General features: G+C 38.4%; 1 protein-coding gene across 2 annotated transcripts in view; it reads left to right on the top strand.

Annotated features, from left to right (window-relative positions):
* ADAMTS3 (ADAM metallopeptidase with thrombospondin type 1 motif 3) overlaps positions 1-14,662 on the top strand; it is a 273,735-nt gene that overhangs the window by 221,971 nt on the left and 37,102 nt on the right. For both annotated transcript variants that reach the window (XM_084972446.1, XM_021101423.2), the window contains 6 exons: positions 7,059-7,142; positions 9,932-10,088; positions 10,826-10,931; positions 11,325-11,468; positions 12,084-12,216; positions 13,885-13,998. In XM_084972446.1, the coding sequence (XP_084828572.1) occupies positions 7,059-7,142; positions 9,932-10,088; positions 10,826-10,931; positions 11,325-11,468; positions 12,084-12,216; positions 13,885-13,998 (738 nt within the window). The remainder of the gene's footprint in view (positions 1-7,058; positions 7,143-9,931; positions 10,089-10,825; positions 10,932-11,324; positions 11,469-12,083; positions 12,217-13,884; positions 13,999-14,662) is intronic.

Genomic DNA, 14,662 nt, shown 5'->3' with positions numbered 1-14,662 from the left:
GTAGTTATTGGGAGAAGGATAAATTAGGAGTTTGGGATTAACATACACACGCTAACTCTATATCAAATAGATAAGCAACAAGGACCTACTGTGTAACAAGGGACCCATATTCGATATGTCATAACCTATAATGGAAAAGAATCTAAAAAATAATATAACTGAATCACTTTACTATACATATGAAACTAATACAGCATCGTACATCAGCTACACTTCAATTTTTAAAAAGTGGTTATTATTGGTCTGAGTTTGGAGATGAGGGAAGAGGAGTTGACAGGTTAGGAAACAGCTACCTCCTCTGAGTAAAAAGAATATAGAGGACAGGACTGGGGATCCAAGCAGGTATGTGTCAGGACTTTAGCTCTACAAGAGGTTTTGTGGATAGAGTGAGATATTTTCCTAGTCCATTGTGGAGTTCTTTCAAGTCCAGCCAAAATCACTCAGGCTATCTTGTCCTTATTTGTTGGTCTTCCATTAACCAAAAGTCTCTTTTAAAAAAAATCGTGCGTAGATACTATTTATTTGCTTCTGTGTGAATAATGTTGCTAATCTTGGTTGATAATTCTTGTTTTTCTACTTGCAAGGCCCAAGCAGCGCTATGCACTATACACATATGAGCTCATTTATTCCTCTAAACAATCCTGTAAGGACAATAGTATAATTATCCCATTTTACAGATGAGAAGACTGAGGCACAGAGACAGATACTCTTCCCAAGGTCACATAGCTAAGAGTTTGGCTATGGATCCGATGCCCTTAACCATTGAGCTACACTGCCTCTCAAGACCTCATCCATCCATCTGAAAGAAAAATGGGCTTTGTTGAAGCCAGACAACGCTGTTCATCAGCTAGACAGACAAAGCAGGTCAGATTGTCCTGCCAGGGAAATGTCCTGGGAGAAATTGTCCTGTCCGGGAACAAACCTGGAAGGAATTTTCCTTTCAAGGAAAGGAATACTTGATTTGCTTTTACCTTTTTTTTCCCCTCCTCACATCATTGGCAGCCCCTTCCAATTTAAGGTCATCTGAAAGTTGAATTAATACTCTGTTTACTCCTTCTTTCAGGTAATTTAATAAATACTCTGGGCTCAACCCTGAACACCTCATAGAAAATCTACCCTTGCACCAATGGATTGATTGGCTGACACGGTGAAAGGATATTCAGTTTTGCATGGACAGACTTTAATTTGCACTATAAAGTGTTGAATATATGATTTCTTAGAATGTTTATGCTTAATGCTTTGCTTACAACCCAAAACACTGGTTGTAAATTTCAGCCCTATCTTTTCTTATTCAATTTTTCTGGTGATCTGCTCTCTTTATTTTTTCCCAATTTATCTTTAGATTATATAGACCATCAAAAAATCCTTATTTGGAGTAAATTTTGAGTCTCATTCCTCATCTCCTTAAAATTTACAGGAAGGATAATTATGGAAAGGAAATGAGGTTTTTAAGTTCTCCTTCTCAATAGGCTTCCATATCAGTTTCTTAAACTCAGGGGTCATGAATCACTATTGATTATTCTAAAATCAGATCTGTTGTGCAGAGTGATGGTGCTGTGGTCTACAGGTGTGTGGAAGTGTAGCAAGTTAGTAAAAACTACTGACTCTGGAGCCAGACTGACTAGGTGTTCATCCTTTGGTCTATGTACTTGTGAGACCATGGGCAAGGTATCTAACTTCTCTGGGCCTTGATTTTGTTAGGCCCAGAGAAGATGTAAAATGGAGACAGCACATCTAAAGCTATTGCAAGGAGTACTTGCATTTATGTAGGTACAGTATTTAGAATGGTGTCTGGAACCTGGAAGGATCCTTGTAATGCTGTTTTCTTTGTTGTTGATAACTTTGTTACTGATGAAAAAGCTGCTCCTCTTGTCACTTACTGTTGTAAAAATGCTCTCTTAACAAGTATTATTTCCGTCCATCTCGAGGGATTCATATGGTTAGTTCAGTATGATATGCTTTTAGTTCCTCCAGTATATCATTTATTGATTGTTAAAATTTGTGATTCATTTATACACAGACTGTTTGAGTTGCTTTATGTCTCTTATGTAAATGTTTGAATCAGTCGATACTGAAAAGTAATTTAAATAAAGATATCTTCAGTATTTTTCTTTGCTTTTAAGTATCCAGTGACTCAGTGTTTTCCTTGGGTTAGACTGGTTTAACATTCTTAATTTTAAGGAAGTTATTTTACTTATGTGTAGATATAAAAAAAGGCAGACCTAATAACTTATACGTACATTCAGGTGTGTAAAGCAGCCTGTCCTTCACCTGCCTATAAAACGTACATGCTGCCATCTGCTGGAAGGAACTTTGGTACAGTGGTTAGAGAGTATTTTTGGAAAAGATTGTCTTAAACAACTTGACTCAGTTTTTTGGTTTGTTTGTTTGTTTATAATTTAAACTACATCTCTGATTCCATTAAGAGTAAACAAATTTACAGTATAAGAGTCTTTGAGTCCTTTTCAGTTAAAACTAAGATGGGGGCGGTGTGTTTTTTTGTTTGCTTTTGTTTTTGTTTACTCTTTTCAGGTAGATTGTAAAAATACATCCACAAACTTTAAAATTTTGTGTGTGGATAGGTGGAAGTGTCCTAAAGTGCTTTATCTTTTCCTGAGGGCAGTCGTGTGGCATCTTGCTTGATTTTCATGAAGCAGGCAGAGGGAGGCTGACTATCATTTGCCAGTGACAAAAAAGAGGCTTGGAGGGTTTAAGTGACCTACCCAAGGTCACGTAGTTTATAGGAGGCATAAGTGGGGCCAGAGTCCAGGTCTTTGACTCTGTTTAATCCTGTGGTGCAGATTATTTCTCCAACTCTTATCATATCCTGTGTGTCTCAGAGCATAAAAACATTGCATCCTGTTATTAATGAGGCCTGGCAAGATGACAAACAGCCAACTTATTAAGTACACTTTAGAAGTGAATAAGGAAGCAACTTTTTAAACCTTGAAAAGCAAAATAGTAAATGATATTCATTGGTCTGCACAATACAGACACCTAAATATTTGTTGATTTGCCACATTGAAAGAATATTTTCTGCTATGTACAAATATTATTGCCTTTTAGTTGATTATTTCTGCCCAGAGTAATTTAGTTATACTCTGAGACAGTTTCACAAATGTGTGCCAACTTGAAAAATTCCATAACTGATTGTGATTTATGCTGGAGCACCCTGATATCTAACTAGCCTAGCATAACAGGGATCTTTGTTAAATACTACTTTTCTTTTGGTGAATGGTAAATGTGGCTTTTAAAAAAATGTCCTTCTATTCCATCATTTTATAATGCAGTGTCGCCATTAAGAACATTAGTTTTTATCCATCGTACTTTCTGGGCAGTCTGCTGATTTTAAAGTTTACCAAAAGCAATGAACTGACTAATTTAGGGTGATGATATGTACATTATACTAACTCAGATATCACAAGCTATTTGTTATGATTGCCACCTTTCATTTATTTTATGATTCTGATAGTTTTCTGATACGTGTGTTTCCTATAACACTTAAAATGTGGTTGTCACTGCTGCTCTGCAGTGGCTGTAAGGGCCTCTCTTCCCTTCATCACCTCTTCTCCAGAAACTAATGCACTTCTTGTCATCTAGCTATTTTCTTTAGTTTAAAATTTTATTGTTCCCCTGTTATGTGCACATACTATCATTGATTTCAAAGGTTTTTTTTTAAACATTAAATGTATTTACATCTCAATACATTCACCTAAATCTGTGTTCTAACCTTGTGTGTGAAGCCGTGTTGCTAATTTAAAACAGCTGCCTTACGAGAAGTGTCTTGGAAGGTCCATGAGTCTCTTTGGATGAATGTGTTAGTGACAGGCCTGGCTTCAGACTTGTGCTTATATTGGAACTAAGATCTCAGAGATTTCTTATCAGATAATTAATCCAGAAATGAAGGGGGATTCAGTCTTCAATTAGGCATGAGGTGTGGAGTAAGAGAAGAGAATCTGCCCATGAGCAGAAAGGTCATGAGAAATCACAGCTCTTTTTTTTTGGCCAGCATTCAGCTTTTCCTCATATCAATCTTAAATCTCCCCCTTTAATGGCATGAACCCATGGGTTTGGGTTTTATTTGGTCTAGATATGCAAAATAAATTGAGCCACCTTCCATATGGTGGCTATTAAATCTTATTGCTAGGTTTTATTTTCTGCTTCCCACACTCTAATGTGCTTTAAGGTCCCTCTGCCCTTCTTGTCTTAAATTTTTTGAGCAACTGTGTGAATAAATTGAATCTTTCAATTCTTACCCCAACCTTATGAGGCAGCATTATTATATCCATTTGATTGAAGCTTAGAAAGATAAAGGCCCCACAAACAATGAGTGGTTGAACCAAGATGTCATGAGACTCTTAGTGGCTAGTGTCAGACTTAGCCACTAGATCTGTCCCACCATTCTTTATGTGACGTATTTTCCAGACTCCTTTCTCTTTGCTTAAAGGGGGCTCGGGATACATTCCTATTTGTAGGCACTTCTTTCATAAGGCAGAACGGACAACTTCAACTCAATACTTCAGGTGTCCTCTGGTCTATGGTGGGACAACTTGCACATGAGCTACCAGCCTGCATGCCTGTGCAATGCAGGAGTGAATTGCAGATTCTTTTTCACTCATTGGCTAATCCTGATTAGGTATTAAATTGGGTCTTACTATTGTATGTGTGTGTATGTATTTGTAAATCTATGTGTGTGTGTATATCCATATTTTTCCACTCAAAAAGACCCTAAATCTTTTCTTGTTAAACCACACTTTGTCATCTTTATACTAGCTATATACTAGCTTCCCTAAGATCTTTTACGTCCACCTTAGCTGTACTTCCTTTTTTTATTACATCTACAAATTCAGTAAGTGTACCTTTATTCTACATTTAAAGCCTTGATATTTTAAAGTGTTATATGTAGATCCATTAGATTCCTGAAACACTTAATTTGAGATTCTTTTTTTTTTTAATTTTTTATTTTTTGTCTTTTCTAGGGCCACACCCACAGCATATAGAGGTTCCCAGGCTAGGGGTCTAATCGGACCTGTAGCCGTTGGCCTACATGGGATCCCAGAGCCACAGCAACATGGGATCTGAGCCGCATCTGTGACCTACACCACAGCTCACAGCAACACTGGATCCTTAACCCACTGAGCAAGGCCAGGGATCAAACCTACAACCTCATGGTTCCTAGTCAGATTTGTTAACCATTGAAACACGATGGGAACTCCTAATTTTTTTTTTATTGTTATTTCCCCAATACAATTTTTTTTTTTTTTACTGTACAACATGGTGACCCAGTTACACGTACATGTATACATTCTTTTTTCTCCCATTATCATGCTTCATCATAGGTGACTAGACAGTTCTCAGTGCTACACAGCAGGTTCTCATTGCTAATCCATTCCAAAAGCAATAGTTTGCATCTATTAACCTCAAGCTGCCAATCCATCCCATTCCCTCCCCCTCCCCTTCCCCTTGGCAACCACACCAATGGGTCAATGAGGAAATCAAGAAGGAAATTAAAAAATACCTTGAGACAAATGATAATGAAGACAAAACCACTCAGAATCTATGGGATGCCACAAAAGCAGTGCTCAGAGGGAAATTCATAGCAATTCAGGCCTTCAAAAAAGAAAAAAAAAAAAGGAGAATTTGAGATTTCTTGGTCTGTTTCTTGGTCAGTGTGGTAATTCACAATTTTATGACTCATGAATTTATTTTTTTTTAAAGAGCATTCTGTTATCCCTGAGTTCTATTTCTTTTTAAAGCTTCTCTCTATGAGATTATGCCTTTATCTCCTCTGTAGGTTTTAAATTTGCTGTGCCTTCTGTCCCAAACCTCCCAAATCTCAAGTTGATTGCAGTTGGTTTTCCATCCCTCTTTTAGTTATTATGACAAATGTTGGTTCCCTGTTCCTAAGAACAGCTAAGAACTTTGAAATTTAGCCAGATAACTCCACCTTTCCCACTTCTGCTAGCATTTTACTAAGCAATTGTTATTCACATTGATCTTTCACTAGCATAACCATATATGTCTACTTTTGATTCACATTTGCCAATAATTTGCTGAGTGTTTTAGCATATCAACTCATCTCTGCAGTCTTCACCTTCCTTGTCAGTATAAATCTATATTGGACTATGACCTCTGAGGCCACTTAAGTTCTAATATATCTATTACTTTAAAGCATACCAAATCACTCATAGTAATTTTAATTTAACATTTAAAATTAGACAAAGAGCAGTGACTCAACTTTGCCCTAATGAGCCATACCCAGGACTGATACTCATATGGTATGTTCTTGTGTAGTCATCTTAGGAATTCAAATATGGAAGGCTTTCTATTCTGTAGGACTTCTAGGCGATCACCACTTCTGCTGCCCCAGTCCTGGAGGGGGTGGAATGGGAGGACCACCCAGTTACTGGCCTCCAGAGAGACCACCACAACTCCTGCACACCAGCTCCATTTCCACAGGCTTCCCCAACTGGATGTAGCACCCCTGGCAGCACCAGGGGTACCCCTGGATGACATGCTTGCTCTTTTCCTCCACATGGTTGCAACCATTCACAGCTGGCAGGTGTGACACCAGAGTCATCCTCTTGTGGTTGCTTTGATGAATGTTCTGTGTGAATTATAGCACATGTGGACTCTTAATACAGTAGTTTAATGAAGCTCATTTTTTTTTAACTTTGACAATTTCATTTATTTATTTATTTTTTATTTTTATTCTGTGAAATTGGATTGTGATGATCATTATACAACTACAGATGTGAGAAATTCATTTGAGTAATAAAAATAAAAAATAAAAGTAAAAATAATGAAGCCCTTTTAAAGCACATTCTCTATGTTCATGTTATTGTGGGATCTGCGAAATCAGTAATTCACATAGCCGGGAATTATTCCAAAGCTAAAAGTAAGTGATTTCATTTCAGAGGTTGGTTTAAACTGAATTTTTTTAAAAAGCGACTTGACTGCAGTATTGGGGATTACATGGCCGATCCCTTAAATGTTGTACATTTCATGAAATCTTTCATGTTGCCTTTTTTTCTTATAATGATCTGCTTTGTTTTTAGGTGAATGAAATTTATCATGATGAGTCCCTCGGAGTGCATATAAATGTCGTCCTGGTGCGCATGATAATGCTGGGTTATGCAAAGGTAAAATATTTTAAATATGTGACCTGTGAACAGTAATGATGGGGTTAGCAGACAGAAGGTTAGTTTGCTGAAGCCTTAGCTAATAGGTGGTATAGTTATGTCTCACACGGACATAACTGAACTGAGGAAGAGAAACTGCCCCAATGAACCAAAATCTCTTCATTTGAGTAGATGATAAATGGCTTTGGTGCAGGCACCATTTGCTGTGTTCACCTCTGTCTAATGAAGTTGGAGATAATTATCTTGATTTTAGGCATCACTGTAAGGATGAAAATGAATGGATACTATTGTGAGGAAAGAGAATTCCTTAATCTGTTATCATCACCAAATTTATGATTCATTTATTAATTCAAAAACATCCATATTGAATGCCTACTGTGTTTCAGAAGCATTATAGCTGTTTCAAATATATCAGTGAAACAAAATAACAGAGATCCTTACCCTTTCATAATTTATTAAAAGCAATATTTTACATGTGTGTCTTTCCAGTTAAGAAGAGTGAAGCACACAATGAGACACACACACATATATATGTATGTGTGTGTATATATATGTATGTTTGTGTGTGTGTGTATATATATATATATATATATGATTTTTAAAAATTTATTTAAAAGGGTTTTAATCTTTTTGAAAACAAAAAGTGTGTCAAAATGTATACAATAAGTATTCTACATACTGTAACTTCAGCTGGCTTAAAAATGACACTAGAGGAGTTCCCGTCATGGCGCAGTGGTTAACGAATCCGACTAGGAACCAGGAGGTTGAGGGTTTGATCCCTGCCCTTGCTCAGTGGGTTAACGATCTGGCGTTGCCATGAGCTGTGGTGTAGGTTGCAGACGAGGCTCGGATCCTGCGTTGCTGTGGCTCTGGCGAAGGCTGGTGGCCACAGCTCTGATTAGACCCCTAGCCTGGGAACCTCCATATGCCGCTGGAGCGGCCAAAGAAATAGCAAAAAGACAAAAAAAAAAAAAAAAAAAAAAAAAAGACACTAGATATGTCCTTGTCTTTGAAAATAATGGAATGGATGAAGTGTTCTCTTCCTTTGAGGAGGAAACATAGGGGAGGTGCCTAACTTGGCAGCTTTCTTGATGTTCAAAATTACACGTCCCCCCCCCCATTAATTAATCCTTCTGAGTATGGAATACTAGTAAAATAATGCATTTGGCAAACAGGAAAAAAGATCCACATGTCTGCATCTCATTTTGTATGAAAACTTACATTTCTGGTGAGAGGGTGCCACTGACCTTTGGTTTATCCCATAAACCTGGCCTACTTTGTGTCTCCAACACTGAAGGCAAGTCAGCTCCAGCCAAGATGTTCACATCCTTCAACTGGTTATTAATTATTTCCTTGGAGAAGTCTGTGATCAGCATATAACAAACCAAATTTTTTTTCTTAATTAAGAATGTAAACACTGATAAAAAAACATTTGCTGAAATGTAACAAAGCTGCCAGCCAGTCAGCCCAGTAGGGACAAATTTGGGGCTCCAAGTTCAATTTCTCATTCCATCAGAAATACTCTGGGAAGGATGGTCCTTTTCCCTCTGAACTTTTCACTCTTGATCACAGTGTGATAGCAGCAGTGTTCTAAGGAATGTCAGTGCATCCCTGGGAACTGTAAGATATAAGGACACCCCTCTTCATTGCTTTGAGGTTTTAAAAAATGTAGTTATTTTTTTCAGCGTGAGGTTTACATAATTTGACTGCTTCTCAAGATGAAAATGTAACCAGTTTTGCCTGCTTACAGAAGAACTTAGGTTCTTCCTGTAGGTTGATTAATTTTTTTTTTTTTTTTTTTGTCTTTTTGTCTTTTCCTAGGGCCACTCCTTCGGCATATGGAGGTTCCCAGGTTAGGGATCCAATCAGAGCTATAGCTGCTGGCCTCCACCATAGCTACAGCAACGCCAGATCCGAGCCACGTCTGCAACCTATACCACAGCTCACGGCAACACCCGATCCTTAACCCACTGAGCAAGGCCAGGGATCGAACCCGAAACCTCATAGTTCCTAGTTGGATTCATTTCTGCTGCACCACGATGGGAACTCCTAGGTTGATTAATTTTGGAAAAGAAAGAAAGAAAGGGAAAGAAGGGAAAGAAGTGAAAGGAAGGAAAGGAAGGAAGGAAGGGAGGGAGGGAGGAAGAAAAGAAAAGAAAAGAAAAGAAAAGAAAAGAAAAAGAAAGAAAGAAAGAGAAAGAAAGAAAGAAAGAAAGAAAGAAAGAAAGAAAGAAAGAAAGAAAGAAAGAAAGAAAGGAAGGAAGGAAGGAAGGAAGGAAGGAAGGGGGCGGGAGGGAAGGAAGGAAGGAAGAAAAGAAAAAAGAAAAGAAAAGAAAAGTAAAGGAGGGAGGAAGGAAGGAAAGAAACTGAAGATCTTTCACTTTAACATCTCTGGAAAAAAGTCTCATGCCCAAATCTTTCCTTCTATTCTCTATTTTTGTTCTTAATATTTATGAAACTAAAAGCCTAAGGTAGATCAGAAATTCTTACTAGAATTTTTACCCAATTGGTTAATATTGAGTTGCTTCACAACAGCAAAAAAGCAAACAAACAAACAAACTCAGCACCATCCATTTCCATTAGTGGTGCCAGGTAATATTGATCATAATAAAGGTATCCTTCAAGGGCATTTAGAATTTTCAAGTGAAAGTCAATATCTAAATAAGCCCCAGTCGTGTTATTGTGCATTATTTAATTCCTGAAATCTCTAATGTTAACCTCAAAGGAAGTTATCACAGGAAGCCTTTGGGAAAAATGCTATGTATGCCTTTAACGTATTGTTTCCTCAGTCCATCAGCCTCATAGAAAGGGGAAACCCATCTAGGAGCTTGGAGAACGTGTGTCGCTGGGCTTGCCAACAACAAAAATCTGATCCCAATCATTCTGAACACCATGATCATGCAATTTTCTTAACCAGGCAAGACTTTGGACCTGCAGGAATGCAAGGTATTCCCATTAAATGTAGAAGGAACACTTAAGGACATGGCTTTGTGAAAGTCATCCTAAATCAGGCAGTCTGTTCAAATGTTCCGATCTCCACTATCACTTCTGCCATCCCTCAGCCAAGCATGCAGTTTCTTTCTCTTGCTTCCAGTGACTTCTGTGTAATTCATGATGTTTAACGCCACTTAAATACTGTGATAAATTACACTCTACAGCAATAGGTGTGCCTTTCGGGCTTGCTGAGATACTGTAAAATGTAGTGTGATTTCCACTCACTGTCTGGAACGGGAAAGGGGATGCCATGAGAAATGTCTGCTGCCAAAGATCTTTCTCCCAAAGTCAGCTTACATTTATCTAATAAATTCTGATGTAGACTTTGGAGAAAAGTGGACTGACCATTTTCTTTTCAACGTTGATGGAATTTCTGGCTCCCTTCACCAGTACCATGATAAGAGGGACCATTCACTCCAGCAGAAAGACCGAGCTTAGTTGGTGGGCAGAACAGAAATGGTAACCCCAGGCAGTTCCTTCCCTTAGGAAAAGGGAAATGCAGACCCAATGAATCTTTTTAGAGTCATTACCTGTGGCTTTCCCAAGAGAATGTGGCACAATGCTAGCAGCAAATAATACTGCCTCTGTCTCCTGAAAAGTTTTTCTCCCCCCTTAGGCAAAGGTCCAGTAGTAATTCTTAATGGGTTTTCTCATAAAATGAAAATAAAAGTAATTGTTATTCTCTACAGGATATGCCCCAGTCACAGGCATGTGTCATCCAGTGAGAAGTTGTACCCTGAATCATGAGGATGGTTTTTCATCTGCTTTTGTAGTCGCCCATGAAACTGGCCATGTGTAAGTCACTGTTGACAGCTATAAAGAAAAAAAGAAGGTCTTTTCTTTCCTGCTTCTCTCAGTATTGTTCACACTTTGGGCAGAGGGCATGCCAGCTTGCAACTCTCATCCCTTGCCAAGTGAGAGGAGCTGAAAACAGTGAAGCGGTCATGCACTGCAACTAAATGAGCGACTGTGGCTTCAGAGACACTCCTGGGCTTTTCATTGCTATAGAAGAAGAAAGGCATTTCGGTCAGACTGCTCTCAGTTTCAGTGTCTGTGACTCCTCCACAAAAGCCACATGAACTTAAAAAATATATATATTTCCCTGTACTTATTTTCAAAACAGAAATACTGCAATAGCCATGTCTCCTCTGGTCGTTCTTACCCATGGGGTCTCGCTTTGTGTCTTAGGCTGGGAATGGAACATGATGGACAAGGCAACAGGTGCGGCGATGAGACTGCGATGGGAAGCGTCATGGCTCCTTTGGTGCAAGCAGCGTTTCATCGTTACCACTGGTCCCGATGCAGTGGCCAAGAACTGAAAAGATACATTCAGTATGTCTCCCCCTGCCTGTAACGAGAGCGTTATAGTAGAAGTACAGACGGCAAACTGGCTCTTGGGACCTTGATCATAACAAGACTCCCAGTGAATGAAAACACTGGTTCATGATAAATATTTTCTTGTGACTCAGCTTTTGGCACAATGATTCCATAATGCTGTTGCAATATTTTAAGCCTTAAGCCTAGAATTGAAGTGAATTTTTAACTGATTTTCCTCTAGTGACTTCTTTGTGGGATCTTCAATGAATGGTCAAATTTAATTTGAGGATGAGGAGGGCTTGGTCAAGAAATGCCTGCATACCACCTGTCCCCCACAGCACAGGTTTCAGGATCTGCCCTGCCACACCATGTGGCAGTTCAGCTAGGGACATAGATAAAGTTGTCACAGTTCTCCTGCATTTCTAAGTATGCATAGCTTATTTTCCTGGGGCGAATAAAGATGAATGGTCTTTTTCTAAATGGATCTGAAACCAAAAACCTTAAAAGATATGCTTTTGTGACCTTGCTCTATGATCTGATGATATTCCAGAGTACGTAATCTAAGAATACATTTTCATTAGGACCTGATAAAAAAATATCTAACCACGTGCAATATTTTCCTTCCTACAGTTCCTATGACTGTCTCCTTGATGACCCTTTTGAACATGACTGGCCCAAACTCCCGGAGCTTCCTGGAATTAATTACTCTATGGATGAACAGTGTCGTTTTGACTTCGGGGTTGGCTATAAAATGTGCACTGCGGTACGTTACAATCAGTTTAGACTTTCCAGCTTGCAGTCTATTTGCATCGCTCCTGTTCGGTGAACTTTACCGACTCACAGGTGCACGAATATTTATCAATGGTTTTGTGCTTGCTATGGCACTAAATGCTAAAGCTAAGTGCTTTGCATATATGATCTTATTCAATCCTGTGACAAACTAGAAGGGGGTTGGTATAGGTTTATTTTACAAATGAAAAAGCTAAGACTTGCAGAGATTAAGCAACTTACTTAAACCAGGCTTCTAGTAAATAAGGGCTTTATGTATATTGGAGCAAGCTTTCTGTGTTAGAGGGGAAAAAATATTGTATTTCATCAGAAGAAGTTGACCTGCTGCTTAAAATCCTCCATATGCAGATATATACACTATTTTATCTGTATGCATATATATATATATATATATATACACACACACAGAGAGATATAGATAGATAGATAGATAGATAGATAGATAGATAGATAGATACCTGCATCAGTGTTTTGACCTGAGAATTCTAAAGCTTTGGCTCAATGTTGTGGAAAAATACAGTTTCTGCATTAAGTAATAGGAATTGGAACAAGAACCCAGGTCCAAAACAAATACTAATCAAAAAAAGAAAAGACAGCTATGACCATAAGGCTGTGTGTGGATAACGAGTGGTGAAGGCAATGAATGTGTGGGTGAACTGGTGTTTGTTATATGTACTTAAAAATGTATCTAAAGAATGACAAGATGTTCACTGTTAGAAAGAGAGTAGATGAGGGAAAAGGACACACGATGTGTGTATGTATATTTGGATCTTATCATGAAGTGTTTTAGGAAAATAAAAGATACTCTTAAGAGTGGGAAAACTAAGATTCTGGCTATTTGTATCCATAACTATAGCCCTACCTTGTAACCCATATTCCTCAGCCATGGATTGTTATGAACCTCAAATATATAGAGAGCACTTTAGAAAGTACACAAATGTATTGTGATACTTTGATGTATTTGGAGTACATAATCTTACATAGAAAGCTTGACAAATATTTTCTGCTCTTAGTTGACTCATTATGATGGGCATTTTTATTGTTTATAATTGACTAGTTCATACCTATAGGGATAAAGAGAAGCCCTTTTGATGGTTTGAGAGCTGCAAAACTGCTATAATGTTTTCATATTTAAAATGTTCATAATAATTATTCTTTTTAAAATCCCAATATTGTAATCCAAGAGATTGGCTATAGAACATGATGGAAGATAATATGAGAAAAAGAGTGTGTGTGTGTATGTTATGACGAGGTCACTTTGCTATCTCGCAGAAATTGGCACAACATGTTAATCAAGTATAACTTTAAAAAAGAAAAAAAGTAATAATTTAACATTGCAGAACAATCCCAGTCTTGTCTATTGGAAAATCCTAGGTTTGAAATGGCCCGCAGACTATTAAAAGTCAGCCAGAGAATCCCAGACAAATCAATGTTTATCAATGTTATTTTAGAAAAGCAATCTAAAGTATTCTTTACTTGGAATTTTTAGGCAGTGGTTCTTTGATTTTATTCTAACCTGCCACCAATTTGACTATTAACTTGAAATTAAAATATCCAAGAAACCTGACATGAAAAAAACTGTATAGACGATATTATTGGTAGAAATCTATGTCACTAAGAGGTTGCTTTTTCTCTCTTCCAGTTCCGAACCTTTGACCCATGTAAACAGCTTTGGTGTAGCCATCCTGATAACCCCTACTTTTGTAAGACTAAAAAGGGGCCTCCGCTCGATGGGACTGAATGTGCTGCTGGGAAAGTGAGTATGATCTATTTACACAATGACGGTTTAAGATGTGTTGCATAATCGTCATCTTTCAAACGACCTGTACCATGACTTTTGAGAGAACTGTAGTTCGTGAGGCTTCTTTGCAGGAATACATTTACATCATGTACTGTGTCCTGCAGCTGCTATAACAAATCACCCCAGAAGATTATTCCGCCAGTACCAGAGCCCAGGAGAACAAATCAGTGTCATGGATCTGAAATCCACATGTGGGCGGGATGACACCCCCTCCCAGGGGCTCTCACGGAGAGTCTCTTCTTGGCTCTTCCAGCTTCCGGTGGCGGCCTGAATGCCTTGACTTGTGGCCACACCACTCCAGTCTCTGCCTTTGCAGCCACATTGCCTGCTTCTCTTCCGTGTGTAAATTTCCCTCAGCCCCTCTCTTTTATTTTCTTTTCTTTTTGAGTATTTACTGTTATATTCAACTGTTGGTCATAGGCAAACAAGCAAAAAAAAAAATGCTTGAAATATTTTACATAATTGGTCATTATTTTCGTTCATGCATTATCTTTGTGGGGATGTCTGTGGCCGTTTCCTGTGGAGTCCCTGGAGCAGACATGACTCTGAGATGAGTGGCCAGGAAGCCACCCTCTCTATTCTTAGCCAGTCCCTTGAGCCAGCCCTGCAGACAGGGGCA

Source organism: Sus scrofa, chromosome 8 (assembly GCF_054392235.1).
Source record: "Sus scrofa isolate SSC_HxYL_T2T_F1_AM1 chromosome 8, Sscrofa_HxYL_maternal_Yorkshire_Landrace_v2.0, whole genome shotgun sequence".
NCBI lineage: Eukaryota > Metazoa > Chordata > Mammalia > Artiodactyla > Suidae > Sus > Sus scrofa.
Note: the sequence above shows the minus strand (reverse complement) of the source record. Positions and strands in the feature narration are given on the sequence as shown.